We start from the raw sequence: 27,632 nt of genomic DNA, 5'->3' as shown, positions 1-27,632 counted from the left end.
GCTATGGCACTAAAATCTCATTCCCCCCCCAAAAAATTGAAAATTTGGACTTCATCAAAATTTAAAACTTGTACCTTTTGAGACACAATAGTAAGGCAATAAAAAGATAGTCCCAGAGTGGGAGAAAGTATTAGCGAATCACGTATATGATAAAGGACTTGTTTCCAGAATTTCAAACAACTCTCACGCAAAATTTAATAATAAAAATATCAACATCTCAGGTAAAAATATTGGCAAGCTATTAACTAAAGAAATATGCAGTTATCAAATAAGCACATAACACAGTCAATATCATTAGTCACTGGGGAATCCAACATAATATAAAATGTGACACCACTGCATGCATATTAAGTGGCATAATTACAGATTAACCAAGTTTTGGCAAAGATGTGGAGGTACTTGAACTCTCCAACACTGCTGCTAATAATAATGCAAAATAGTACAACTACTTTGAAAAATTGTTTAGCAATATTTTCAATAGCTACACATACTCCTACTGTATCATTTAGCCATTCCACTCATAAGTATTTATCTAAGAAAAACTTTCAGTGCTTATGTGCATATAAAGACTTCTAAACAAATGTTCATGGAAGATTTATGGTAATAGCTGAAACATGGACTCCAAATGTCTATCAACAGGTGCACAGCTGCACGCATGGTGGTAGAGCCATAAAATGGAACACTACTGTGCAATATAAAGGAATGATCTATTGACACATTCAACAACTTGTATGAATCTTAAGATAATAATTCTAAATGAAAAAAGGCAAACTCTCCCACTCTTGGTCAAAAGAGTAGACATTGTATGATTTCAGTTATGCATGACTTAGAAAAGGTAACGTAGTCTACAGTGACAAAACATATAGGATCAGTGGTTGCCTGGGGTTGAGGATGCGTGGATGGGAAGGAGGAAGAGATTATAAGTGTACATGTAGAAATGTTAATAGGTAGGTACTGGATATGCTCATTATGTGGATTGTGCGATGGTTTCATGGTAAAAATACGTACGTTAAAATGTATTAAATTCTACAGTTTAAACATTTGATTGTGTTCCAATTATATGGCAATAAAGCTTTTAAAAAGATGCCTGAAGAAATACTTTAGCAGTACAGTTAATTTACTTAATTGTACTTGTGACTTAATGGATTTTGTTTTCTCTACACATTTAAGTCACGGAAAATGTATTAGAATATTTGTTATTTCTACTATACCCATTTTACCCCCCGAAACATATGTCAATAATAACCAAATGGTCTAACCACCTGATGCACAATCTCTTTCAGTCTTTGTCTATTCTATTTTCTTTTATTTGTAACACATAGTCAATGAAACCCACAGACTGAAGATGATGGAGGCAGTGCAGGCAGAGGGATTCTCCTGGACTAGCTTCCTTTATATTTCAACCCTTCTTTCCAAAAAGTGTTTGTGTGTGAAATCCCATAGATGGCATGGTTGGAGTAACAAACACTGTTGATGTTACAATAACTCTTGATGATTTTATAAAATGAAAATATATAGTCAACAGTCATTTATTCTAAAATCTTTCCAGTACTATGAGAGATCTTTTGTTTATTAACTCAGATTTTAAATATTAAACTGCACATAGATGGAGGAAGTACATGTCATCACTCAGGTTCTAATTTAATTGATCCCTAAGTTAGTGTTTATATATGCCAATTTTAGTCTATCTTACTCTAGTTTATCACATTCAAGATACACTCTTCGACTGTAAGACACACCACTACTTTAAGGATCTCTAAGAAAGAAAACACTGCCAATTAAACTACAACACAACATTGAGTGCAATATGCATCTGGATTTCAGAGATATTAAAAAGCAAAAAAGTATCCATTGGGTCTACTAAATCTAAGCTTTCTCTCAATAGAATGTGGCTAAATGTAATGGAATGACATGAAGTGGAGGCCTGAAGATATTCTTCCTCTATGTGTCTGCACAGGAAATACTGATGTGTGTTCTTCTTTTGGAAATGTTGTGAAGGCTGCATTTCTCTGTAAGGATATATAAAACAAGTGACCTGATTTCATAATGTACCTTTCTTTGAGAAAAAGGCCATAAATAAAACATTCTCAAAGTTGTAGTGTAGATTGATTCAACCTCCCAAAGAAAAGAAAAGTGGGAATAAAAATGACCAGAAGTACTTATCATTTACCTTTGGTACCATAAAGCAGCAGCAGACATATGTTCTCATCGACTATCTTTTTAAAATCTATTGGCTATTAATGAGAATTATTTTTTTCAAACCAAAAATCATCCTTATAAAGCTTTGACATGGAACCTGTTCTGTACCATTTAACTACCAACAAAACCAGTGACCTGTCACACAAGGTAGGTGCTGCTATATTACATTGTAAATTAAAAAACAAAGAAAAAACAGGATGGCAGATGTTGAGTTTATGTCTCAGCATATTCTTTCTCAATAGTCTTTCTGTGGATTTAACCACTCACACACACACACATGTGCATACATAAACACGCTTACATGTTTCACTTATGCAAGAAATATATTAAATCTAATTGTAGCAAATGCCACCATGTACATATGGCTCTACCATCAAAAATCAAGCAAACAGCCTGGGACAATGGATGTAAAAAGCACCAAATCAAAAAATAATGAAAACCTGTATTTCACTGTCACATAAAGTAGAAAATGCCTAGATATAATGAAGAGTCATGAGTAATCTAAGGCAACAAAGAATGAGCTATAAGACAATTCAGAACCACACTGATTATACATTGTGCATGTATAATCATTTATTTAATTGTATATTTAAATAGTATATTTACAAAATAAAAGTAAAGAATATGAAGTTGCAATATTTTAACTTTACAGTAAATTGCTTTACAATAAAATTATTACAGAGATAAATAAAAGGTTATGTTACTTGTATGATATAGGCATAGAAGATGTTTTTGAGGCACAGGAGATGTTTTTGAAAAACGCAATTCAGATAACAGCCTTTCCCCGTAATTTCACCCTCCCTTCTCCCGTATCTATGGCATTTGTTTTCAAGTTGTATGATGCGCTGAGAGGGATATTCCAAAGACAAACATGGACTTTTGTCTCTGATTACTTATTTGGTGAGAACATAAATAAATTGTATATATAGTCTTCTGTGTTCTGCCTGTTAAAAGCATCAGAGACATAAGAGAAAGTTTTCTCATATTACAACTCTCTGGCAAGGGATACTAAAAACAAATAAATATGATGTATCATCTACATGTCAGAATAAATTCTGAATTGGGAAGAACAAGAATGAACTAGAATAATGGAATTAAGTATTTGTAGAAATATTTCTGACATCATATAATTATAATTCTAGATTAGAAACTATAAGTATGTGCCTAACAAGGATAGGATTCCTATTGAATAATCTAAAGGAAATCATCAACACCTTATGTAATTAATTTTAAAAAAAGCCTATGCTTTTGGAAATTTTAATATGGGGTCATGGAACTGTAATACTAAAAAATTTTATCATGTAAAATATTTGTATTGCTTTTTAAAATTAAGTGTCTTGAAAAAGTATAGAATAATAACAATCATAATAATAAAATTAGTTTTTCTGTACCGCCACCCAGAGAAGGGATGCCTGTAATTTTGTTGATGTGTGCTAAATATACAAGAATATTTTGAGAAAAGAACTGCAATCCATGAATTTGCAGTACCTTGTTAGTTACAGACCATAGGGAAGTCTGTGCACTTTGCTCTTACTCTGTGTTTATAGGCCACCAGATATTTAATTAGTCATGTTTCCACTGAGGGCATTTCTTACATGAATGGGCCACCAGTGATGGTTATTAGCAAGTTATCACAGTTTTTTTTTTTTTCATTAGAATGACTTTGGTAAGGCAACTCAACATGCTAGAACCCAAATAGAAAAACTGTTTCTGAAATTTGGGCATATCAGCACAGATATTACTGCATAACACTCTACTAGGATGATGCCATAATTTGAGATAGAGACTAAGAGGGACTCAGCTTTTATTTTTACAATCTAAATGCCTAGACATATTTTGTCTCAGGCTTATACTTTTTTAATGTATTGGTTTGTTCCTGCTTCCCCTTGAGTACATATATATACCTATTACATTGATAAATGACTTAATTCAGTTAACAAATGTTCATTATGCACCAAGTTAGTGGTCATCAATTTAAGAGACATTTATGGTAATCAAACAGATGATGATAAAAAGGAAGAAAGAGTCAAAGATATTTAAAATTTTATACATTTGGAAAATGCCTAAATGGTCACCTGTAGTGATAATAAAAACTCCTTATGTAGGCTGATGATGGGTGAGTGTGGAGAGTTGTGCTGGGTTTGGAGTTCTAGAAACCCAACCTGATCCCACATGCTGTGGACCAAGGTATTGAAGAACATCAAATAGGCTAAATTAAGAGGTGCAGTTGGAGTCAACAATCAAATAAAAAGTCCAAAATAACATCAGAGTATATGAGATAGGAGTGATTTGGAAACCAGGAATAAGGTCCGGGGAACAATAGACAACCAAACAGATAAAGTGAATGGAGCAGGGCCTATGAAAGCAGCACTTAGAGAAATTCCCAAAGCTAATGAAACATCAGTAAAAATCTATGTATTTTTAATTTTTAATTTTTTTTTTTTTTTTTGAGACGGAGTCTCACTCTCTGGACAGGCTGGAGTGCAGTGGCGCAATCTCGGCTTACTGCAACCTCTGCCTCCCGGGTTCAAGCGATTCTCCTGCCTCAGCCTCCTGAGTAGCTGGGACAACAACATCTCTAGTCTTATTTGCAGCAGAGGTAAGAGAGCCAAATTTGTCCAATAATAATAGATTTGAACTATGTTTGTGAAAAATAGAGTAAAATGGAGAGGGGGGACTTGAGAGGTTTTAAATGTCTGGCAGATTGGGATGAAAGATTTGGCAGAGGTTGATAATGATGCCAATGATTTGAGGTGAGTTAGAGATATAGCTGTTATGCAGAGGGCTGCATCGAGGTTGGTATATATTAGTAATTCACACTAGATCATCACATATTCAAATTTTCAAAGTTATTGAAATAATAAATACAAAATTTTTGAATGCATGAAATTCTAATGTCATGCACATTACTAACACTTGGTACCCAGTTTCCAACTTACCATGAAATCATTCTAAGAACTGCATATGAAAACCTTCTTAAAGTTCTAAATTGATCTTTCTCTAGTAGAGAAGTTTGTTGCTTTCTTAGCTTAATACAAATATGACAATATTAGACACATGACAAGCATGCTTAGTTCAAAGCACAATGATTCAGTGAGACACATACTACTTTTAAGAATACGTGTACTATGATAGATTTAAAAATTAAGTGTTGTCATAAAACATATGAGATAGAATGAGATCTCAAACAAAGATATTCAAGCAAGTTTACTGTTAGATAAATCAGCTTTAAAAGTAGCAATATGGTTGTTAAATCACCATTAGAAGAGAGAACTGTTAGGGAAACATTTCAATTTCTAGTAGAATACTCAGTGGGAATTTGTGGATAATGATGATATAACACTTTTAGAAATCCAAGACTGTGAGAGTTCAAAATAAGGAAACAGGTCAAATGGGATACAGAATTTTCCTAAATTCATTCCTGTTTGTAATCCAGTGAGATAACATGTCAGAGATGTTGTTGGAATCTAAGTGTGATATGGAAACCATCCAGGACAAGGTAGAAGTTTAGTTTTACATATACTCAGATTGTTGACAACATTTTGGTTAAAATTGCCCTTTTTTGCTCCACTGATGTCCTATTCAAGTGTCAAGATTATGTACCTGGTGATTCTTGTAGGGGTATGGGATACAATAAAGTTAGAAACTTCTGATGGATATACTAAGTCTTTTTTATTATTTGTATAAATTTACGGGGTACAAGTGCAGTTTGGTTACATGAATATATTGTGTAGTGGTGAAGTCTAGGCTTTTTAGCATAACCATCATCTGACTAATGTACCTTATACCCATTAAGTAATTTCTCATCTGTCACCCCTTTCCCACCCTGCCGCACTTCTGAGTCTCCATTGACTATTACTCCACACCATATGCCCATGTGTACACATTATTAGGCTTCCATTTATAAACGAAAACATGTGGTATTTCTCTTTGTTTCTGAGTTGTTTCACTCAAGATAATGGCTTTCGGTTATGTATATGTTGCTTCAAAAGGCATGACTTCATTATTTTAATACACTAATTCTTTACATCCTGTTTTTGAATCTCAGCATCCAAATAGTTGCTGATCTTACTATCATCCCAGAGGAAGAAACTTTTCCATGGAAATTCCTCAGAGATTAAACTTAAAAGACAGCTGTTGGGTAAGTCTAAACTAATCCAAGTAAAAGTCTTACAATTTGGGGATTATCTTTTTCTTCATGTTCTTGTTAACTTGCCTTGCCTATTAAGATTCCTAATTCTCACTCATTGAGATGCTTCAGTGCATTCAGAATATAATGTTTGCTGTGACAAAGTGAAAATTACTCTTAGCAACTGGAAAATTGTAAACTGAGAATACTATTAATTAGCATTAGGGGATCTAGTTCTGCCTCTACAGGCCACACGCGTTAGCTGTTTGGCCTTGCACTTGTATACAGTTTCTCTCCTGAGGCAGGTTAACTAGTTCCAGGGCAGCCGTGGAAAAGCTGGAAATATGATGCCAGTTAACTTTGACTCTAAATGTGAATAATAAATTGGTCCTGTTTCCCTGAAAACAGATAACACCTCTCAGTATAAAAGCATATAAGTAAATTAAATATTTCCTTCAAAGTTTGCCCTATGAAAGAATGTTGAACATGTCAAGAACATCACAGGAAGTTGCATCAAAACATTAGCCTGAGTGGTACATCCACATGTCTAGCCATTTCTTGAGGAGTCTCAGTTTTCCATTTACAAATTCATGTTTGTTGGGTTATGCAATCCTTAGGGTTCTTTTAGGATCCATCACCTCTGGGTACCATCTGAAATGAGGATGTGTTCTTCATCTCAACCGTACTAAAGCAAGCAATAGTTCATGATGGCAATTTTCTTGATTCTGTAATGTACCACTTTCCTGTGAGGCCTAAATGTTTATTGATTCCAACACCCAGAGATTGACTCCTATCCCCAGATCTTCTGTCAACCTAATGATTAAGTAATTTGATTTTAGTTTGATAGAAAAATACAACATAACTCCCATTCATTTTTAATTCCTACAGCCCTTAGTGACTGGCAGCTCCAAATAAACAGTATTAATAAATCATCATTCTGTAACTAAAGAGCAGGTTCTTTCAGCCACGTTTGCCAGCTGCACACTGTGGGAAGTCTCAGAGGAATATTTGTCATTCTCACAGTTACAATGGGACACAAGAGCAGCCATTTGAGACAACTTAGCTAAGGGCTGAGGAAAGGAAAACATAAACTACAGCAAAAATAATTTTATGAATTGATAACTAGTGGCTTTTTATTTACAATAAACATATAAAAAGAGAAAAAAATACTTAATATCCTGGTTCCCTAATAGGCATTTGATGGAGTGTAACAAAAGACTATTTGTAAATGGTATCTGAAAGAGAGATAAGCAGGAACTAAAAAGGGCAGGAAATTGAATGTGTTCTTCCCTCCCACCTCACCATAAGATTTCAGATGAGTTTGCAAAGGTCATTCACATAATTATTACAGTAACAGGTTCAAGGCCTTTTGAGCACAGCTGATCTGATTGTGTGTTAATGGCTGCAAAAGCAAGATAAGAAACATGTAAAATTTTTTTAAAAGAGAGAAAAAAAGAGAAAATCTGCCTGTAACACTATTAGCTGGCAGGCCTGTCATTATGGATAAACTGATGTTGCTTTATAGCGTATGGCTTTTTTATTACAGAGTAACCCTGTTTGCCCTTGTGTATTGGGTCATTTAAGCATCAGTGACCAGATTTTACTTCTTTTTTTGTTGGAGGCTACTTGACATATGTAGTGATCTTTCTAGGGTCTGTAAAAGGTCACACGGTGAAATGAAACTTGCCAGAAAACTATAGCTAATGTAAATGTGGTAAGAATTTTCAAGCCCAAAACATATGAAAGCATCTGGAGACATCTGTCTGGCCAAACCAAAGGCAGTAGCACACCTCCTGTTATGAAAGATCAATCACATTTCTCATACCTGAATTCATTCAGTGTACATATTCAGCACCTGCTGCGTCTAATAATGCTCTAGGGATCCAAAAATTCAGCACACTAAAGAAGACAGATATCTATAGCTGTTCCAGTGGGGCAGGCTAAATAGTGAAATGTAGGTGGTCACAGTGAAAGGTAAGAGACTGGAGCTCAAGAAAAGCAGGGAGGATTAATGGAGGAGGGGCATTTGACCTAAGCCTTACTGAATAGGATTGTGGGGCAGGATATTTTAGACCGAGGAAACTGTGTCACAGAGCCACAGATGTGGAAAAGCCAGGATGGCTGAGGTATAGTAAGGGGTGCAGTTGATTAAGAGATGGGTTTGAAAATGTCAAGTGGAATTGGTGTTACTGTTTAAATGACCGCCTCTCAGCTCCATCCTCTACTAGGCTTTGTGCTACTGGGGCAAGGGTTCTGAAAACCACATTTCTGCACTGCCAGGAGGGGGCACTGTGGGGAGATTGCAAGGCTGAAGAAGCCAGAAGGAACACCATCGTTGTTTATTTCCTGTGGGTTTCCCAGGGGCTTCCTGTCAGCTCCATAGCCCCTGAATGGCACCTCAGCAGGGCATCCTTCCCTTAGCAGCAATAAAATACAGTTCAAGTTTTTTCCCAACACTTTCAGGAGAGGCTTCATTGTGTCCCACTTTGACCATTCCTCAGAATTCTTGGTTCTAGGGGAACGCTCTGAGGTTCTAATTTTTATTAATTCTAATTCTTTTTTTCCCCCCTTACCTCTAGAGATGGTAGCTGCTTTCTGTAGTTGCTGACTTTCCATAAAGTTCTCATTTTTACCCTGTGTTACTTAGTTAACAACTTGTATGGGCTGGACTTAAACACTGAGCACACCCAGTTGAAAACATCACCAATGTTTAATTATATACTGCATTTAGAAAGAACCAGTGAAATGAAATATTTATTAGGGTCCTAAAGGATTCCTTGCTTGCATTGTCCCTTGACCCCTTTATCTCTCAATCCCTTTCAAGAGTATTGTACCTAGTGTTTAAAAGCTGACCTTGGAAATATCCACAATAACCCCATTTTCATTAAGGTCCCTAGGTTGAATGCTGAGCCAGAAAAGTCAACACTCATCATTTCTACTTCCTGGATATGCCACCAACCAGTTTGAAATGTTATGTAATAATGTCACTGCCAAAAGGCAGTTAATTAAGTCTGCCTGATTCTATCCTTCTACTCTTAATATTCAGCCTGAGAATGTGTGGATGGGCAGCCAGCAAAAGAAAATATTTAAATTTTCGTTTCCAGTCCTGACCCAGATCATTTCTCTCCTTTCAGGGAACATTACATCTAAATCATTAGAAGACAAATGGGCATTATTATATTCTTACAGCAGTTCAGGCAAAGAGCTTCCACTGCCTCTCCTGATAACCCAGTTTCCCTGTAACAACTCATTTTGTCATGAACTTCTACATTACACCCAATCTAATTCTTCTAGTTTAATCCCATACTGTTGGAATTTCACTCCCTCCCTTGTTGAAACTGGAGAACAGCTTGTGAGCAATCTCGGGATGATAACCTTCCATATGTCTAAACCAGTCTTTTCTTTCCAACTAATTAATCCCCCTCCATTTTTTTTACACTTTGTTGTGTTACCCAAGCCTTTATATACCTTTGTTTCCCTATGGGTTCTCTTGAAACACTTCCCATTTTTCTGGGGAAATACCTTTACAGACAGTATAGCATGATATAGCATGTCACAGTCACTTTATAAGTTCTGTACTCAACCTTGTGCAATTCTATTTTAAGAGCTATTTCTAGGAGTAAACTAGTACACTCTTGTTGTGTTCTGCTCCAGCAGCCTGTAGAGAAAACAACTGAATTTTTGCTAAATTCAGATTTAAGTAGAGGTTTCTTTAGGAGAAAGCTTGCAGCTTATGGCTTTTTAGTAGACTTTTTACTTAACTTCAAATGAGGTAGGTTGGTAAATTTGGGTGGTATTAAAATATAGTAAAATTTGATAACCTACAATTATTTGTTTTCTTTTTTCTTAAAGAATACAGGAAAGATATAAGCTTATATATTGAAAAATTATCTGTGCATTATAGCCACACTAATATGCATGCTCTAAGTAATAAAAACTGAACACCATTAAGGACAGATCATAAAAAGGGGAATGAACTTTCCAAGAGAAATCAAAATGAACCAGTACTCTAACACGGTTTGAATGTATGATTCTTTAAAAATCAAAGAAATTTCCTAATTTGGCTTATCGAAGGTTCATTAGATCATGTCAAGGGCCAAAGAGAGTTCAAAAGAAGAAAATCCGCTGTTAGGTTGTTGAGTCTTAGTTTAAACTTGGAACCAAAAAGGTGAATAGTGAATTTCTGTGGAGATAAAGGTTGGCTATTAGAGGACAGCTTGGTCAAGGTCCATAGCGTATGTTTACATAATGATTAAGAATGGACTCAAGGTGTAATATTATATTCAGCAAAATATTTGAAGATATAATGCAATTTCTTTGAGAACAGAGACTATGGAAATCCTGGAAGATGTGACAGTCCCTAGAACATAGTTGGCTTTCAGAGCTTGCAGACCTGTATTTGGTTCTAGGTTCTTTGAGGTACTTTAGTCTACTACATTTATGAAAAGAGCTACACAAAGCCCAACCCTTATACTTTGACACCTCTGAATTAATAAGTGAATTATTTTTTCTTAAGACAGAAGGTACTGGCATACATTATTTTATTGCACTTCACTTTATTGTGTATTGCAGACACTGTGTTTTTCACAAATTGAAGGTCTGTGGCAATGCTATGTCAAGCAAATCTACTGGCACAATTTTTCTAATAGCCTGCATTCACTTATTATCACTGTGTCCCATTTTGGAAATTCTTGGAGTATCTCAATTTTTTATCATGTCTGTTATAATGATCTGTGATTAGTCATCTTTCAATGTTTTTATTGTAACTGTTTTGAAGCTCCATGAACTATGCCCATAGAAGACAGCAAACTAAAATAATAAATGTATGTGTTCTGACTGTTCCATCAGCTGGCCACTCCCTCATCTCTCTCCCTCTCTTTGGGATTTCCTATTCCCTGAGGCACAATAATATTAAAATTAAGGCAATTAATAACCCTACAATGGCTTCTAAGTGTTCAAGTGAAAGGAAGAGCAGCACATCTGTCAGTTTAAATCAAAGGCTAGAAATTAAGCTTAGTGAGGAAGGCAAGTCAAAAACCAAGACAGACTGAAAGCTAGGCCTGTGCTCAGTTAGCCGACTTGTGAATGAAAAAAAAAAGTTTTTGAAGGAAATTAAAATTGCTACTCCAGTGAAAACACTAATGATAAGAAAGCAAAACAGGCTTATTGCTGATAGAAAGAAAGTTTTAATGGTCTGGGTAGAAGATCAAACCAGCCACAACATTCCCTTAAGCCCAAACCTAACTCACAGAAAGGCCCTAAATGTCTTCAATTCTATGAAGGCTGACAGAGGTGAGGAAGCTGCAGGAGAAAAGTTTGAACCTAGCAGAGGCTGGTTTATAAGGTTTGAGGAAAGAAGCTATCTTTATAACACTAAAGTGGAAGGTGAAGTAGCAAGTGCTGATGTGCAAACTTCAGCTAGTTATTCAGAAAATCTAGCTAAGATAATTGATGGAAATGGCTACACTAAACAACAGATTTTCCATGTAGACAAAACAGCCTTATTTTGAAAGAAGATGCAACCTAGGACTTTTATAGCTAAAAACAAGTCAATCTCTGGTTTCAAAACTTCAAAGGACAGGCTAACTTTCTTGTTAGGGGCTAATGCAGCTGGTGATGTTGAAGCTGAAGCCAATGCTCATTTACCAATTTGAAAATCATAGGGCCCTTAAGAATTATGTTAAATCTACTCTGTGTTCTTGAAATGGAACAACTAAGCCTGGTGACACTGCATGTTTACAGTATGGTTTACTAAATATTTTAAGACCACTGTTGAGACCTACTGCTCAGAAAAAAAGATTCCTTTCAAAATAATACTGTCCATTGACAATGCATCTCATTAGCGAAGAGAAATACTACTGTCCATTGACAATGCATCTCATTACCCAAGAGCTCTGATGTAGATGAGCAATATTAATGTTATTTTCGTGCCTGCTAACATAAAATCAATTTTGTAGCCCATGGATCAAGGAGTAATTTTCAAATTTCAAATCCAATGACTTAAGAATGACTTACAAAATACATTTTATAAGGGTAGAGATTCCACAGATAATTATTCCACTGATAGATCTGAGCAAAGTAAATTGAAAACCTTCTAGAGAGGATTCGCCATTCTATATGCCATTAAGAAGAGCTGTGATTCATGGAAGGTCAAAATAATAATAGGAATTTGGAAGAAGTGGTTCTAACCCTCATGGATAACTTGGAGGGGTTCAAAACTTTAGTGGGGGAAGTAAATGCAGATGTGATGAAAACAGCAAGATAACAAGAACTAGAAGTGGAACAGGAAGATGTGACTGAATTGCTGCAATCTCATGATAAAAGTTAAATGAATGAAGAGTTGCTTCTTATGGGTGAGCAAGGAAAGGGGTTTCTTGAGATAATGTAGTCCTGGAAAAGATGCTGTGGACATTGTTGTAATGACAACAAAGCATCTGGACCATTACATCTACTTGGTTGACAAAGTGGTGGCAGAGTTAGAGAGGATTGACTCCAATTTTGAAAGAAGTTCTACTGTGGGTAAAATGCTATCTAACAGCATCATAAGCTACAGAGTCAATCAATGTGACAAACCTTATAGTTGTCTTCTTTTAATAAATTGCCACAGCCACCCCAACCTTTAGCAGCCACCACCCTTATCAGTCAATAGCATCAGTCATCAGCAAAAAGATGATAATTTGCTGAAGACTTATATCAGCATGAGCAATTTTTAGCAATAAAATATTTTTAAATCAACGTGTGTAAATTGTTGTATGTATGTAAGGCAGGCATGTAAATGCTACTGCCTACTTAATAACATACAATATAGTGTAAACATAACTTCTGTGTTCTCTGGGAAACCAAAAAATTCATGTGACTTTCTTCATTGTGGCATCTGGAACTGAACCTCAAATATCTCCAAGGAATGACTATATACCTAGGAACATATTTGGTTCAATGAATAACATGATTAAAAAAATAGTGATTTTTGGTACGAAATGTGAATTACTCCACTAAGGCTGGGAACAGGTAAAGTTAAAAATAGCAAGATTTTGTACTTATGATCTTCTTTGTTTGTCCCTCAAACCATTATTATATAAAATATTACACTTTGTGATATATAAATATTTTTCACTCCATCCTTTGCCCTAGCTTCTATAGATATGATAAATCTCTCTTATCCTTATCCTCAAAAAAGCCAACAAACAAACCCTTCTTCAGAGGCAGTAGATCAAGAAAGTTTTTTGGGATTGTCATGTTAAACAGTAAGTACAACTTGGACATGAAAATATGCTTTGAGAATAAAATAAAAAGCAAGTTTCAGTTATACAAATTAAATAAGTTCTAGAGATTTGCTGTTGCCAACCTTGTATCTAGAGTCAGCAGTATTGTATTGTGCACTTAAAAGTTTATTAAGAAGGTAGATGTCATGACAAGTGTTCTTACCACAAAAATAAAAAAGAGAGTTGGAGAATGGTAGGTCTAAGATAACAGAGATAAATGATAGAGTGAGGCAAGAATAGGTAGGAAAAGGTAGAGGCAAGTATAGCACTTAATTTTGGATATAAATAAGAGAATACAAGAGAGCAGGAGATACAGGTGCAGAGTATACATGATGTATTTGTGGGGGGGACAGGATAAGGCATAAGTAACTTATTTATTTTTGATTAATTGTTAATAATAAAGAGTTGATTGGATTAAGTAGATGGAATATTTTTAAGTTCACTCATTCCTTTTTCCTGAATGCTATGTGCCAGGTGCTGTGGTAGGCACTAGGAATATGTAAATGAAGAATACAGTAATGACTCCTGCCTTCTTGGGGATTAAAGCCTAAGAGTGGGGAAAGTGCTGACTATTTTATTTTCCTCCCTTGCCTGTCACCTTCTTGTTCCCTGCAGACCCTCTGCCTTGCCTTGTGAACTGACAATTGCATCCCCAGGCTTGTAGAGTGGCTTCTGTTTGACTTCAGCCATGAGAGCCACCAGAGGAGATGAGAAGGCAAGAGGAAAAAGAAGTCAGGATATAAATTTCCTAATCCTTTCTTCGGCTGTGTTGTTATATAAAGGCTGTGTCTCCTCACAGCAACAGTCATTACAGCTCCCATTGGTTGATCCCTGGCCCACTTCATATCTCCAGTTTTCCCTGGTTCTGGAAACACTATCTCTTCCCCCTTGCTCCTTCAGGATTACACACGACAATGAGTTATTGCTATCAGGAGTTTACACATGTCTTGGTTTTTCTTCTTGTTCTTCTTAGCCTGCTCACAGATCTTCAGCTCATCACTTTACTAAATTCTATTCAAATGTCTGAGTTGGATCCTGATTACATCTGGGATCCTGACACAGATAAATGTTTTAAGTGGAGAAACACGTATGTGGGAAATTTAAAATTGTGTTAAGGACTGTAAAAAAGGGATAAAAAGGTATACAGATAGAGAATAATGGGTGTGAGTTAGATAAGGTGGTCATTCATAGATAGCCTATTTCAGGAGTGATATTGAAATTGAGGCCAGAGGAGGAATGAGAGCCCCCATGGAAAGAACAGGGGGAGAGAGATCCCAGCGTAAGAAACAGCAAGTGCAAAGGCCAAAAGACAAAAAAAAAGTTTGACATGCTCCATTCCAGAATTTGGTTATAACACTCTACAAGGAATGTTTGGTTAGGACACAGTGAGGGGAAAAACAGCCTGAATGGTAAGATCCTGACGATATCCAGTGACAGATACTGAAGTTTTTGCAACAGACAAAGGCCCGCAAGAGCACCATGTGCTTGTTGAAGTAAGAAGCAGCTCAAGTGAGCTGCCGGAGCCACACGGATGCTTGGGAATTAATTTGCAATTGCTGTGATTATGTTGGGATGAAATGGTGATCCACACCACAAGACAATATGCTGTAAAAGGATGAACACATGTCAAGATGTTATTTCTTTGATCTTGTTTATTTTCATGAGGGTGGCAGACTGGTCTTTAGGTAGAGGGTAGATCTCTTCATAAGATGTTGCTTTTTTCCATAATTGTGACATTTCTTAGAAAGGATACCAAGTGATAAACAGAGACCTTCTTGACTGAAGCAGTCTTCTTTACACTCCCTTTTATTTATTTACTTTTGAGAGTTGGGTAGCAAAGAAGGAGAAGAAAGATTGAAGAAAATAAAATATTAAAAGAACATAAGTGATTTAGTGATTTGACTGTTGGGTCTTACCTAGAATGAAAGAGACTGTAAGCCTCAATTTACTAAACGTATTTCAAGGCTTCCAAAGGCAACCACATCTAACTTATTAAATAAGCTTGCCTGGGGAAATATTTGTATTGGTTTTTTCCTATAAGTCTAGTTTTCTAATTTGTTTTACAATATGACCTCCCTTTGTCTGTGGCCTTACTATAAATTCTGGCACTGAAGAATTATTTAACTACAGGATACACTGAAACCCTTGTCTTCAAGCCAGAATATGTTATTTTTTGCATTTGTCAGAGTTGAGCTTCTTACTTGGGACATTTTCAGACCTACTTGACACACAACAACAAATGGTGACAAACCAGACTTTTAACTATTATTCAATGTTATGCACTTAACTAATATCTTTAGGTTTAGAAGGCTTCCTCAGATATCCGCCCAAATACCTCCTAGATACATTTTACATTTTGAAATTTATTTCTACTTATGGCTATCTTTTACTTAAAAGATGGGTCACATAACAGTTCATTTTGCTTATAGTCTATTATGACGTTGTTTCTACTTAAAGTAGAATTGCACATATGTTTTATTTTAATCATTCTTGATATTAAAACACACGGTGTTTACTATGTTTGTTCCCTACATCTCCCTTAGCTAGCTGATTTTTTTTTCATATTTACTAATATTTTCTTTACCCAAAGGTTAAACCTACTTTAATAATCACACTTGTGTAGCTGGCTTTATCTCCGACTACTTTATAGTTATATTGTGGGAGTTTGCTCTCTGCAACTGAAGTTAAATAATTAGTAACTCTCAGAGAGATACATTTATGCAAATTATAGTGTCTAGAAAGAACCCTGATGTCTTATCATCCTAAAAAAAACAACACTCTGTTTAAAATAAATCATAATACGATAATCAAATATAATCAAAATTCCACTTCTGCCTCTGTTCTCAATACCTATGCTGTAAACATCATTGACAAGTGACTATATATCCTGGGCTGTAAACCCTCAGAAACAGAATCATTAAGTATGGCAGGCATTAGGGTGTGATATAAATTCTTTCTCTCATTTGGGAAATGATTACTTGTTGTACATATTGAGAGCTGGTGCTATTAAGTTGTGATTTCAGGAGATACTAAGGTAATACACAGGATCACTATGTAACTATTATCCTTATGATTTTTATCTGCTGTCTTATTATGTCTTATAAGACTCTACATCCTATACATGATGAGCGGATAGTACTTTGCCTTTCTATCCTCTTTATTTACATAATGACTGAATGAAATTTGAAGATGACACTTAAATTTTAAGATATATAGGTAAAGATGTAAAGCTTTTTATTCATTAAAGTCTTCTTTATGTTAAAACAGCAAAATTATAGAAATCGTTGTCCATAGAAATGACTAGAAGATAATTGTAACTGATTACTTCGTCAATTCCCATTTGACCTTCTTTTAGAAAATAAACAGCCACCATGGAACATCTGGGGAAATGACACCTAGCAAAATAAGTGATCCAAAAATAAGATATGTCACATTTTAATAAACAATTGTGTTTAATTGTGGAGGAACATGTACTTACTTGCCAAGTGCAAAGCATTCCATCTTAACAGTTGTTCCTTTAGCAGCTGTAACCGTGAAAGGAAAATGGACCTCAATTTTCGGCTCATATTCTCCCATCACACCTTAGAAAGAAAAAATTGTCTTTAAGCATCAAATGAATGTTACAATTTGTTTCTGAATCCTGGAGATGTTACATTGAAAATCACTGTGGTTTGGTTGTTAATATCTGTTTGATGACTGTTAAATTTTTTGATGTATTGAAATAAGCAGTACACTTAGGCTCTATCATTTTGATGAAATCCTAGTCTTCCCCTGAGGACTAGATTACACGCATGTTCATTATCATTTAAAGTAATAATTATTGAAAGTGTTAATCAACACTAGTAGTACAGTTACTAATTGTTCTAAAAAAACTATGACTATTTCCCATTTTAAATAAGAAAAGTTATCAAAATTTCCTTATTGCCAAATAAATATTCATTTATAAAGTCAAATATTTATCGAATATCTATAATATGCATGGCATTTTGCCAAAAATTATGGGAGTAACAAAAGACTAATCAGTTGTGCTCTCAAGCACTCAGCAACTATATTCTTAAAGAGAGAAACAACATACTGTATACTCAAGTATGGGAGAAAAGCTATCTATCAAATTACTGTAATGAAAGACAAGAAGTGATCATTGCCATGAATGAGGTATTAAGTATTATGCACTGATATGGTTTGGCTCTGTGTCCCCACTAAAATCACATCTCAAATTTTAATCTGCATATGTCAAGAGAAGGACCTGGTGGGAGGTGACTGGATCATGGAGGTAGATTCCCCCATGCTGTTCTCATGATAGTAAGAGAGTTCTCACAAAATTTCATGGTTTTAAAACTGGCAGTTTCCCTGTTCTCTCTCTCTTCTCTTCTGCCACCATGTAAGACATGCCTTGCTGCTCCTTCTCCTTCCACCATAATAGTAAGTTTCCTGAGGCCTTTTCATGTGCTAGAAAAGAAAAACCCCATTTTCTGTTGAGAAATTAAACCTGGCTGCAGAAATTTGCATAAGTAACGAGGAGCTGAGTGTTAATAGCGAGGACAGTGGGAAAAATGTCTCCACAGCATTTCAGAGACCTTCATAGCAGCCCCTCTCATCACAGGCCTGGAGGCCTAGGAGGGAAAAATGGTTTCATGGCCAGCCTGGGGCCCCACTGCTCTGTGCAGCCTCGAGACATGGTGTCTTGTGTCCTAGCTGCTCCAACTCCAGCCATGGCTAAAAGGGGTCAACATACAGCTCAGGCCATTGCTTCAGAGGTGCAAGCCCCAAGCCTTGGCAAATTCCATGTGGTGTTGGGCCTACATATATGCAGAAGGCAAGAGTTCAGGTTTGGCAACCTCTTCCTAGATTTCAAGGATGTATGGAAACACCTAGATGTCCAGGCAGAAGTTTGCTGCAGGGAACGATCCCTAATGGAAAACCTCTACTAGGGCAATGCAGAGGTGAATGGTGGGGTTGGAGCCTCCACACAGTGTCCCCACTGTAGTACTGTCTACTGGAGCTGTGAAAATATGGCCACCATCCTCCAGACCCCAGAATGGTGGATCCACAGCTTGCACTGAGCACCCAGAAAAGCCATAGGCACTCAACGCCAGCCCATGAAAGAGCCAGAGGGGCTGTGCCCTGCAGAGCCACAGGGGGAGAGGTGCCCAAGTCCTTGGGAGCCTATGCCTTCTATCATCATGCCCTAAATGTGAGACATGGAGTCAAGGAGACTATTTTGGAGCTTTAAGATTTAATAACTGCCTTGCTGGGTTTTGTACTTGCATGTGGCCTGTGGCCTCTTTGTTTTGGCCAATTTCTACCATTTGGAATGGGAACATTTACTCAATGCCTGTACCTTGGAAGTAACTAACTTGTTTTTTATTTTACAGGCTCATAGGCGGAAAGGACTATTCTTGTCTCAGATGAGACTTTGGACTTGGACTTTTGGATTAATGCTAGAATGAGTCAAGATTTTGGGTACTCTTGAGAAAGTATGATTGGTTTAGAAATGTGCAAAGAATGTGAGATTTGGGAGGGGTCGGGCTAGAATGATATGGTTTGGCTCTGTGTACCCACCAAAATCTCATCTGAAATGGTAATCCCCACATGTCAAAGGAGGGACGTGGTGGAATGTGACTGAATCATGGGGGCAGTTTCCCCCAGGCTGTCCTCATGATAGTGAGAGAGTTCTCATGAAATCTGATGACTTTTAAAGTGGCAGTTTTCCATGCTCCCTCTCTCTCTCCTGCTGCCATGTAAGATGTACCTTGCCTCCCTTTCACCTTCTGCCATGATTGTAAGTTTCCTGAGGCCTTCCCAGCCATGTGAAACTGTGAGTCAATTAAGTCTGTTTTCTTTATAAATTACCCAGTCTCAAGTATTCTTTATAACAGTGTGAAAATAGACCAATACATGCACATTTGAGGAGATCATAAGAATAATGAGGGTTTGGATAAGTGGAAAAAAGATAGGAGAAAGTAAACGGAGCTACAAAAAAAATGATAAAGAGATGGGAAGTGACCAGAAATAGGAATATCAGTTTTTCTGACATCTGGATATGTGAAGGGAAGTGATATTAGATAAATCTGGAAATATATGGATGGAACGAAAAAACAGATGGAATCTGAAAAATAGAGAGGCTTGATTATCAGAGTAAAACATTTAGACTTTAATTTGTTTTGGAGCTACAGTGGTTTTGAGTAGGGAAGCTGCATTATGCTGAGATATATATAGTGAAACTGGAGCAGAGACAAATAAATCAATGACATTACTTCAGTAATACAAGATAAAGGCCTGAGCTTTATTAATAGTAATAAAAACAAACAAAAGGCACTAGATGGGAAAAACCAATTAATAACTGAATTGGTAAAACTCAGCAGACAATGAGGTACAGGAATAAGGGCATGGGCAGTGTCAATAATACTACTATAATTTGCAGCTTGGGGAATTGGGCAATGTCAACAAAAGAAAAAAGAACACAGTTAAAGTAGAAAAGCTGATGAGCTTCAATTTGGAGGTATTGAGTTTGAAGTACCTACAAGACATTCAGAAGAAAGTATCTGACCACATAGTGAAAATGAGAGAATGAAGCTCAAGATGAGTTCTAGACAGGGGAAAACACTTACATTCATTTAGAGGTGGTAGTTGAAGCAATGAGACTGGTTAGGGCTTTTACCTATTAGAAAACAATGCAAAAGCCTAGGCCTGGTGGATTCTGGTGCTAGTGCCATCAGATAGCCTTGGAGCAAATTTTCTCCTAAAATTAATTTTTTAGAAGCTCCCTATGTGTAAAATACCACATAGAAAACAGCCATGATTTGGCACAGATGCTTCTCTGAGGAGACTGTGCATGTGTTTGGGGGTGTCTATGTTTGTGGCCATATGAGCATGGATGCATCTTTGTGCATATGTAGTTCTCTGTACAATTATTTTGCATATGTATGTGGAACGAGAGGAAAGAAGAAGAAACCCAAATAGAGTAAGATAAATTATTTAAGATATGAAGGTCATATACACTGGACATGCAAAGGGAAAAAAAGGGCTACCTTTGGCGAGAAAAGCATTTTATGTGTTTAATATTTATCTATTTATTTGTTATGTAGCTTTTGAAATAAGTTCTGAAGAAAGCATATGGATAAGTTTAGATGGAAAATGTTTAATCTCACATAAGACAGAAAGGTTATCTTTGCTCTTTGTGGTATTTATTGTTTTTTTTTTAATTTTTTGGCAAAGGAGAAAAAAATGTCACTAAAGTTTTTATCACAGAGATTTGGCTTCTAGACTTGGTTCACTAAATGTCTAGTCTGTACCATCTCTGACAGATCAGAAAACTCTGGGTTTCATTTTTCTAATCTGTTTACTGAGGACATAGAAGGGAATTAACATCAATATAATGTCCTACTCTAAGAGGCTAACTGCCTCAATTAATTTCCAGTCTAAAATTTGCTGCACATCAAGAGCCTGATAAATAGCAAGTGAACTGAGTGGTTAGCACTATTATGTCACCAAAAACAAATGTTTAACGACTTCTTCTCTCTTTATCAATAATGTTTGTTTCTTCTTCTTTTTAAATATTTCCCCATGCCCCTCCATACTATACCTGCCAGGTTCCTTTCTTTTACTTCCTCTTCATGTCAACTTTTTTTCCCCATGGTGTCTCTACTAGCTACTTGAATAGCAGGATGTGGTCTGCTGATGATACCTATAAACTCAGCCGAATGTTTTTAATGATGTGAAGTTTATCTTTAATGCTCTCTTACTTGTAAGCCCCATAGGAAGACTCCAGGCATCCTGTTTAGAAGCTACCTATGACTGCTCTTGTGAAGCAGTCCTCAAACTTAATTTCTGATTTCCCTGCCTATTCTTAAAATTGATTTGGTATTGTTGTTACTTTTCTACCTGTTAATCTGATGACACAATAACACCTGATTTATCATGATGCTTATTAAACCTAAGCCTCTTATATGCATGGGTCCCTGTGAGTGATGTCATTTACTCAGTGTCATAGGGTGTTGGAGTGGAAGGCCAAATTTGGAAAATATTTCTATATAATTATTTCTAGTAAATTGTCCAAAGAGATCTTAGCAGAAAGGGACTTCAATCTCCAAAGCTCCAGTAATTCATTTTGATTTTTTTCTCTTTCTAAATAAAATACTTTTTGTAGAACCCACTTTTTTATTAATACTTTAGTATTCTTTTTATTAAGGAAGGTACCAAGGTTGTACAACATTTTAGGCTCTTCAAAATCTACATCTGCTTCTGAATAATACCAAATAGTTACTGATACTATTGACTGATATGATTCAGATCAGATCCATATAGTCTCTCTTCTCTTCCAGATTACATTTATAAATTGCAAAGAAGACATTCTTTTATTGCCATAATCGTTAAAAATGACCCAAAGGATGGGTACTTCTGATAGTATTTGGGAGGTAATTTTGCCCAGATACAGCCTTCTGGTGTTCCTAAATAATTTCCATTATGGCCAAAGGCATTCTTAAGCCTCACTTCTGGCCCCAAGAGGTTGCTAATATCTGAACTATATATTAAAAATAAAACAAAAAGAGTTGAATAAGAGGCTTCAAATTATTTTACCTAATTTGGGCTATACTGCAAGAAATTATAACTGGTTTTTAAAATTTTATCAACACACTAAGAGTGATGATATAAGGACATATTAGAAAGCTCTTTAGATATCTTGCTGTTTAACATATGATAATATTCAGCGGTTACATTTCGCTTTACATTTCATGGGATTATTGTGTTAGAGATAAAGTTGAGCCTAGCTCAGGGTTCCCCACCCCTCCAGGCCACAGACCTGTAGTGGTCTGTGGCCTGTTAGGAACCGGGCTGCACAGCAGGAAGCAAGAGGCCGGCAAGTGAGCATTACTGCCTGACTTCCACCTCTTGTCAGATCAGTGGCAGCATTAGGTTCTCACAGGAGTGGGCACCCTGTTGTGAACTGTGCATGCTAGGTTGCATACTCCTTATGAGAATCTGAAGCCTGATGGTCTGAGGTGGAAAAGTTTCACCCTGAAACCATCCCTCTGTGTCTGTGAAAAAATTGTCCTCCATGAAATTGATCCCTGGTGCCAAAATGGTTGGGAACCACCCACTGCCTTAGCTGCTATAATTTACCCTTCTTCTTTGAGAAATGACGTAACTGACAGTCAAAGAGGTCAGGTAACTAGCCCAAGGTCCTATTGAAAGTTGCTGATAAAAATGTTGCAAAATTAGGGATTTTCTGACCTTACGTGCAGAGCTATTTTCTTGAGATCACTGTGTTGAGAAACTTCAACCACAGAGTATAACAGTCCAGGCATACTATATGTACTACATTAATCATTAACTGTCTGACTTGGCTACATGGTTTATTTCAGTTGCAAGTTTTAGTATCTCGAATCTTGTGCAGTTTAGCTTGAAATTTCTTTTGTTACGCAGAGTTTGATGCTGAAAGGGAAGGGAGACAGTCCCATAAGACACATAGTTGAAGATCAAAATATCAGGCTTCTCTCTTCAGTCAAGGTAGCTCTTTGATCTTTTGATTGCCCCTAGTATGGAGCTGAATATAGCTCAAGAAACACTCAATGTGTGTCTTTGTTTCTTTCCCCAGACCTGTCTCTCCTGGCTTATGTGGCTGCCCTACTTTAGAATTACGTGACATTAGAAGATGACCTTAAGTTACCTTAATTTCTCATAAACAGAAGCCTTCCAGCTGAAAGCACATTACTCTCCTTCTTTGTCTTTATGGTTGTTGATTTTATTTATTCCAATTACTTTTGAAGAGCTAGGGTACTTTTCCCTAAGTGGCATGCAATTTAGAGCAGTGTTTCTCCAAGCACCTTACAGAACAGAGAACCAAAACACCAGAAAAACCTGGACAACTTATTAAAATTTCAGGCAACAGAATTCAACTCTAAGCCTGATGATGAATATTTTTTGAAGGTAGGGCTATGAACTTCATATTTTGATAGTTTCTCTAGGAGATTTTATGAACATTAAAAAAATTCAAGAATGTACCTTTCTTTACTCTGATTTTTCTCATGTGACTTGTCCTTCTGAGGATTAGAGTATAATTGACTAAAATGTCTGAAAAACGGCATGCAGAGAGTCATGCTGTCAAACATACAGTATTCAGTGGCAACTTGCCCTAACATTAAGGAGAATTATATTGAACCTGTATGTGCTGGTACTCCCAGCAGAGCTGAGTGTTTTTCCTGATTGGCTGAGGGTCTTGTTCTGATTGGCCAATGTCTATGAAATACCTGTTGTTGCATATTTCAAATGGCCATTCTGTCTGACACTTTTAGTAATAATCATTGCTGGAGTTAAGAACTCCTGTCCAGTAAACCTTGAGAATTTGGCTGGACTAATGAGTTGGAAAGGCTTAGCTGATCATTTTCATATGTCTAAATAATGGGTATTTACATTTTTGCCTTCAACATCTTTGCCAACCATACTTCATATCTGTTTCTTGTCTTCTAAAAATAGCAACTATTTTTTCATTGCTTCATTTGAGACATGTTTCTTCCATATTCTATGATGATGTGAGTTGAATAGCAGCCACTATATTCCTGAATAGGTTTTATCTTCCTGGCTGTGGTTATTAACTTGTTATGGGCACGTGACCCAAGCTTGGCCAGTTTGATTACCCCTTTGTCCTGTTCACAGTGATTCATGAATGGGCAGCTGAGGTTGAGGCTTTTCAGTTAGAGACCAGGAAGTCTGAGTCTCAATACTTGCTTGAGTATTTGAGTGGAAAAAAAACAAACAAACAAACCTGCATGCCTGACAGTCACTGGAGCTTCCACTACATGGAGGGAAGTAATTTGCTATTGAAAGGCAGCCAATTAAGAAAGAATTAAGTCAATACAGATAGAGGAGAGATGAAAAAACAGTGTTGGTTGCATGTCAGTTCTACCTGGGATTTAGCATCTTGCCCTTCTCTCATGAAATTAAATGAATTCCCTATTTTGGTTATTTCAAGTTGGGTTTCTCAGTTGCAACCAGAAGAGTTTTTTTTTTTTTTTTTTTTTTTTTTTGAGACAGAGTCTCGCTCTGTCACCCAGGCTGGAGTGCAGTGGCGCAATCTCGGCTCACTGCAAGCTCCGCCTCCCGGGTTCAGGCCATTCTCCTGCCTCAGCCTCCCGAGTAGCTGGACTACAGGGACCCGCCATTGCGCCTGGCTAATTTTTTGTACTTTTAGTAGAGATGGGGTTTCACCATGTTAGTCAGGATGGTCTCGATCTCCTGGCCTCGTGATCCACCTACCTCGGCCTCCCAAAGTGCTGGGATTACAGGCGTGAGCCACCGTGCCTGGCCTGTAACCAGAAGAGTTTTGACTGTTATGTCATTGTGCCAAGCATAACCAATGGTGACACAATATCAGGTTCTAGCTCATAACCTATCTGGATTCTATCACATTCATAACACTAGACAGGGCAAAAGATATTGTGCTATGTGTGAGATATGTCATTGTTCTTATCCTTTCAGGGCATATTAAATATCTACCTGTGATGCATAGTTAAGTGACACAATTCCCTTTTCCAGCCCTAGCTCTGTTGCAACACTGAAGCAATCAGAATTTCTCTGGATTCCAGTTGTCTCATACATAATGAGAGAGCTGATGTTCTTGAGGGTTTAGAAATCTAGTAGTATGTTAGATTTTATATTATATATCAACATATATCTCTGTACGTAACTGTATTCAAATAAATATGTTATAGTATTTGGAAATTCTAATCATTTAGAAACATGTCCAGATGCCTTATTTTCAATTCCTTAAAGAACCACTGAGAAGTACAAAGTTCACGAGCCTGGATAGATAGAAAATTTTTTTCTCACCTCAAAAAGTGTATATCATCCTGAATCATAGTTTCTTAAGGTGAGTGATTGCTATGTAAATAAAGGACTGAAGAATGTTCTGACATAAATGGCTTATGTTACCAACAAATAAATGCACCATTATGAGTATTATCTATGTAGGAGGATTGAAATAACCTAGAGAGTTTTATCATTAGGAGAAAATGTTTTTCATCACTAGTATGTATGTGTGCATGTATATATATATATATATTCTAAAAATAAGGGAAGCCAATAAATTTATTCTAAAAATAAATTTTTTTAGAAAATAGCCAATAAATATATTCTAAAAATAAGGGAAGCCAATAAATTTATTTTCCCTTTCCAAGCATCAAGAATAAATTGATCAAGGGGCTGGCTTACACTATAATTGCTTTCTTCCGATTACTAAATTTTAAGACTTATTTTCTTATCCTGTTTTGCCACTATGATTTAGAGAAATATATTCATGTCTTTCCACCATCATTTGAGGGCTTCTTCCATGTGCATCAATAACTTAGAAAAAGATCTTATAAATGTAAGGCCTGAAGAAAGCAACTATATATATTTTCCAAACATGAAAGTTTTCTCTGGCATTAAGAAATTTGTTAGAGACCAGGTGCAGTGGCTCATGCCTGTAACCCCAGCACTTTGGGAGGCTGAGGCAGGCATATCACGAGGTCAGGACACTGAGACCATCTTGGCTAACATGGTGAAACCCCATCTCTACTAAAAATACAAAAAAGTAGCTGTGCATGGTGGCATGCACCTGTAGTCCCAGCTACTTGGAAGGTTGAGGCAGGAGAACTGCTTGAACCCAGGAGGCGGAGGTTGCAGTGAGCCCAGATCGTGCCACTGTACTCTAGCCTTGGCAGTGGAGTGAGACTCAGTTCTCACACACACACAAAAAAGACAGAGCAAACTTTTAAAATTTGATAACAAAGGGTTAAATATTCACTTTAAGTGAGATTTTTTTTAAGAAAAGTAGATGTTTATTATTTTCATAAATTTCCATGCATAAAATGATAGAAAATTCTCTGTAATTACATGCTTATAATCAGAAACAAATATTTTACAATAAGTTCATAATTTAAAATGCTTATGGTGGTTTTTTAAAATTTAAGGTTAATTTGACTTTGTGAAGTGTGTGTGTATGTGTCTACTTGTGTAAGAATTGGAGCCTTTTGAATAATTAGAAAAAGAAAAAAAAAGTTGGTACTTTGATTTTTATGACCTGCCACCAAGACCTATGTGAATATGGTTTAGAATGACAAATCAAATATTCAACAAATTAGGATTCTCCTTCCAACAGCCAATAACGCTTCTTTGAAAGCAAAGTGGGCCCAATAATAATGGAAGAATGGCTCTACTGACTAAAAAGGAAATTAAATCAAAATAAAAATATAGCAGTTCCAAATGACACACTGATGCTCAATTCAACAATTAAATTTTCAGCAATTAAATTATTTGAAGATCTCTGAATACTTCTATGGGACTCTTGCACCCCAATCAGACTTGGTTCTTTTCAATTATGATTTAACTAGAAATTGTGATTTCTATACAGTTCACTCTAACATTTAAGTCTAGCAGATTAAGTTTTCCATTTTTAAACAAAGAAATATGTCTCACAAATATGGTGGACTTTACTCAATGTATTAGACAAATTAATCATAAATCACCTTATCCACAGTCCTTTCTGCAAAACAAACAAACAAAAAAAAATGAAAGGAGGCAGTGACGCACAAACAATATTAAGGTGACTCAAGGCAAACCTAAGTTATAAGGAAGTTGTTTACACACATACACACACACACACACACACACACACACCCCATCTGGAAGGTAGGAAGAATATATTCAAAATGGAGGATAAGGCTAAGACAATTGAAGAGTAGAAAAGCTACATGTAATAGCTCAGCCACACTGGTGGGGAACTCATAAAGAGAATAGTCATGAACTCCTGCTGCTAACATTCTTAGAACTATCTGGACTCAGTCCCTTCCTGTCTTAGTCCCCACAAAATCAAGCCATATTACAGACCTTAATCTTGGATTTCTCTATACCATTTCTCTTATCATGTCATGTATCTCCTGAAAATAAAAAGTTCCTAACTTAGGTTCACTTGAGTGAGCTCCTCTTCCTTGCAACTATCAAGAACACTCACTCACATTACTTTTTTATTTGTAAAGTTTTATCATTCTTCAGGACTGTTCCCT

At 36.4% G+C, this 27,632-nt stretch overlaps 1 protein-coding gene across 1 annotated transcript in view; it reads right to left on the bottom strand.

The window, feature by feature from the left end:
• The window catches only part of CNTN5 (contactin 5), an 807,282-nt gene that overhangs the window by 346,208 nt on the left and 433,442 nt on the right, over window positions 1-27,632 (bottom strand). The window contains exon 7 of the mRNA XM_063671374.1: window positions 17,069-17,171. Coding sequence (XP_063527444.1) covers window positions 17,069-17,171 — 103 coding nt within the window. The remainder of the gene's footprint in view (window positions 1-17,068; window positions 17,172-27,632) is intronic.

The sequence above is a fragment of the Pongo pygmaeus genome, chromosome 9, assembly GCF_028885625.2.
Source record: "Pongo pygmaeus isolate AG05252 chromosome 9, NHGRI_mPonPyg2-v2.0_pri, whole genome shotgun sequence".
Lineage (NCBI taxonomy): Eukaryota > Metazoa > Chordata > Mammalia > Primates > Hominidae > Pongo > Pongo pygmaeus.
Note: the sequence above shows the minus strand (reverse complement) of the source record. Positions and strands in the feature narration are given on the sequence as shown.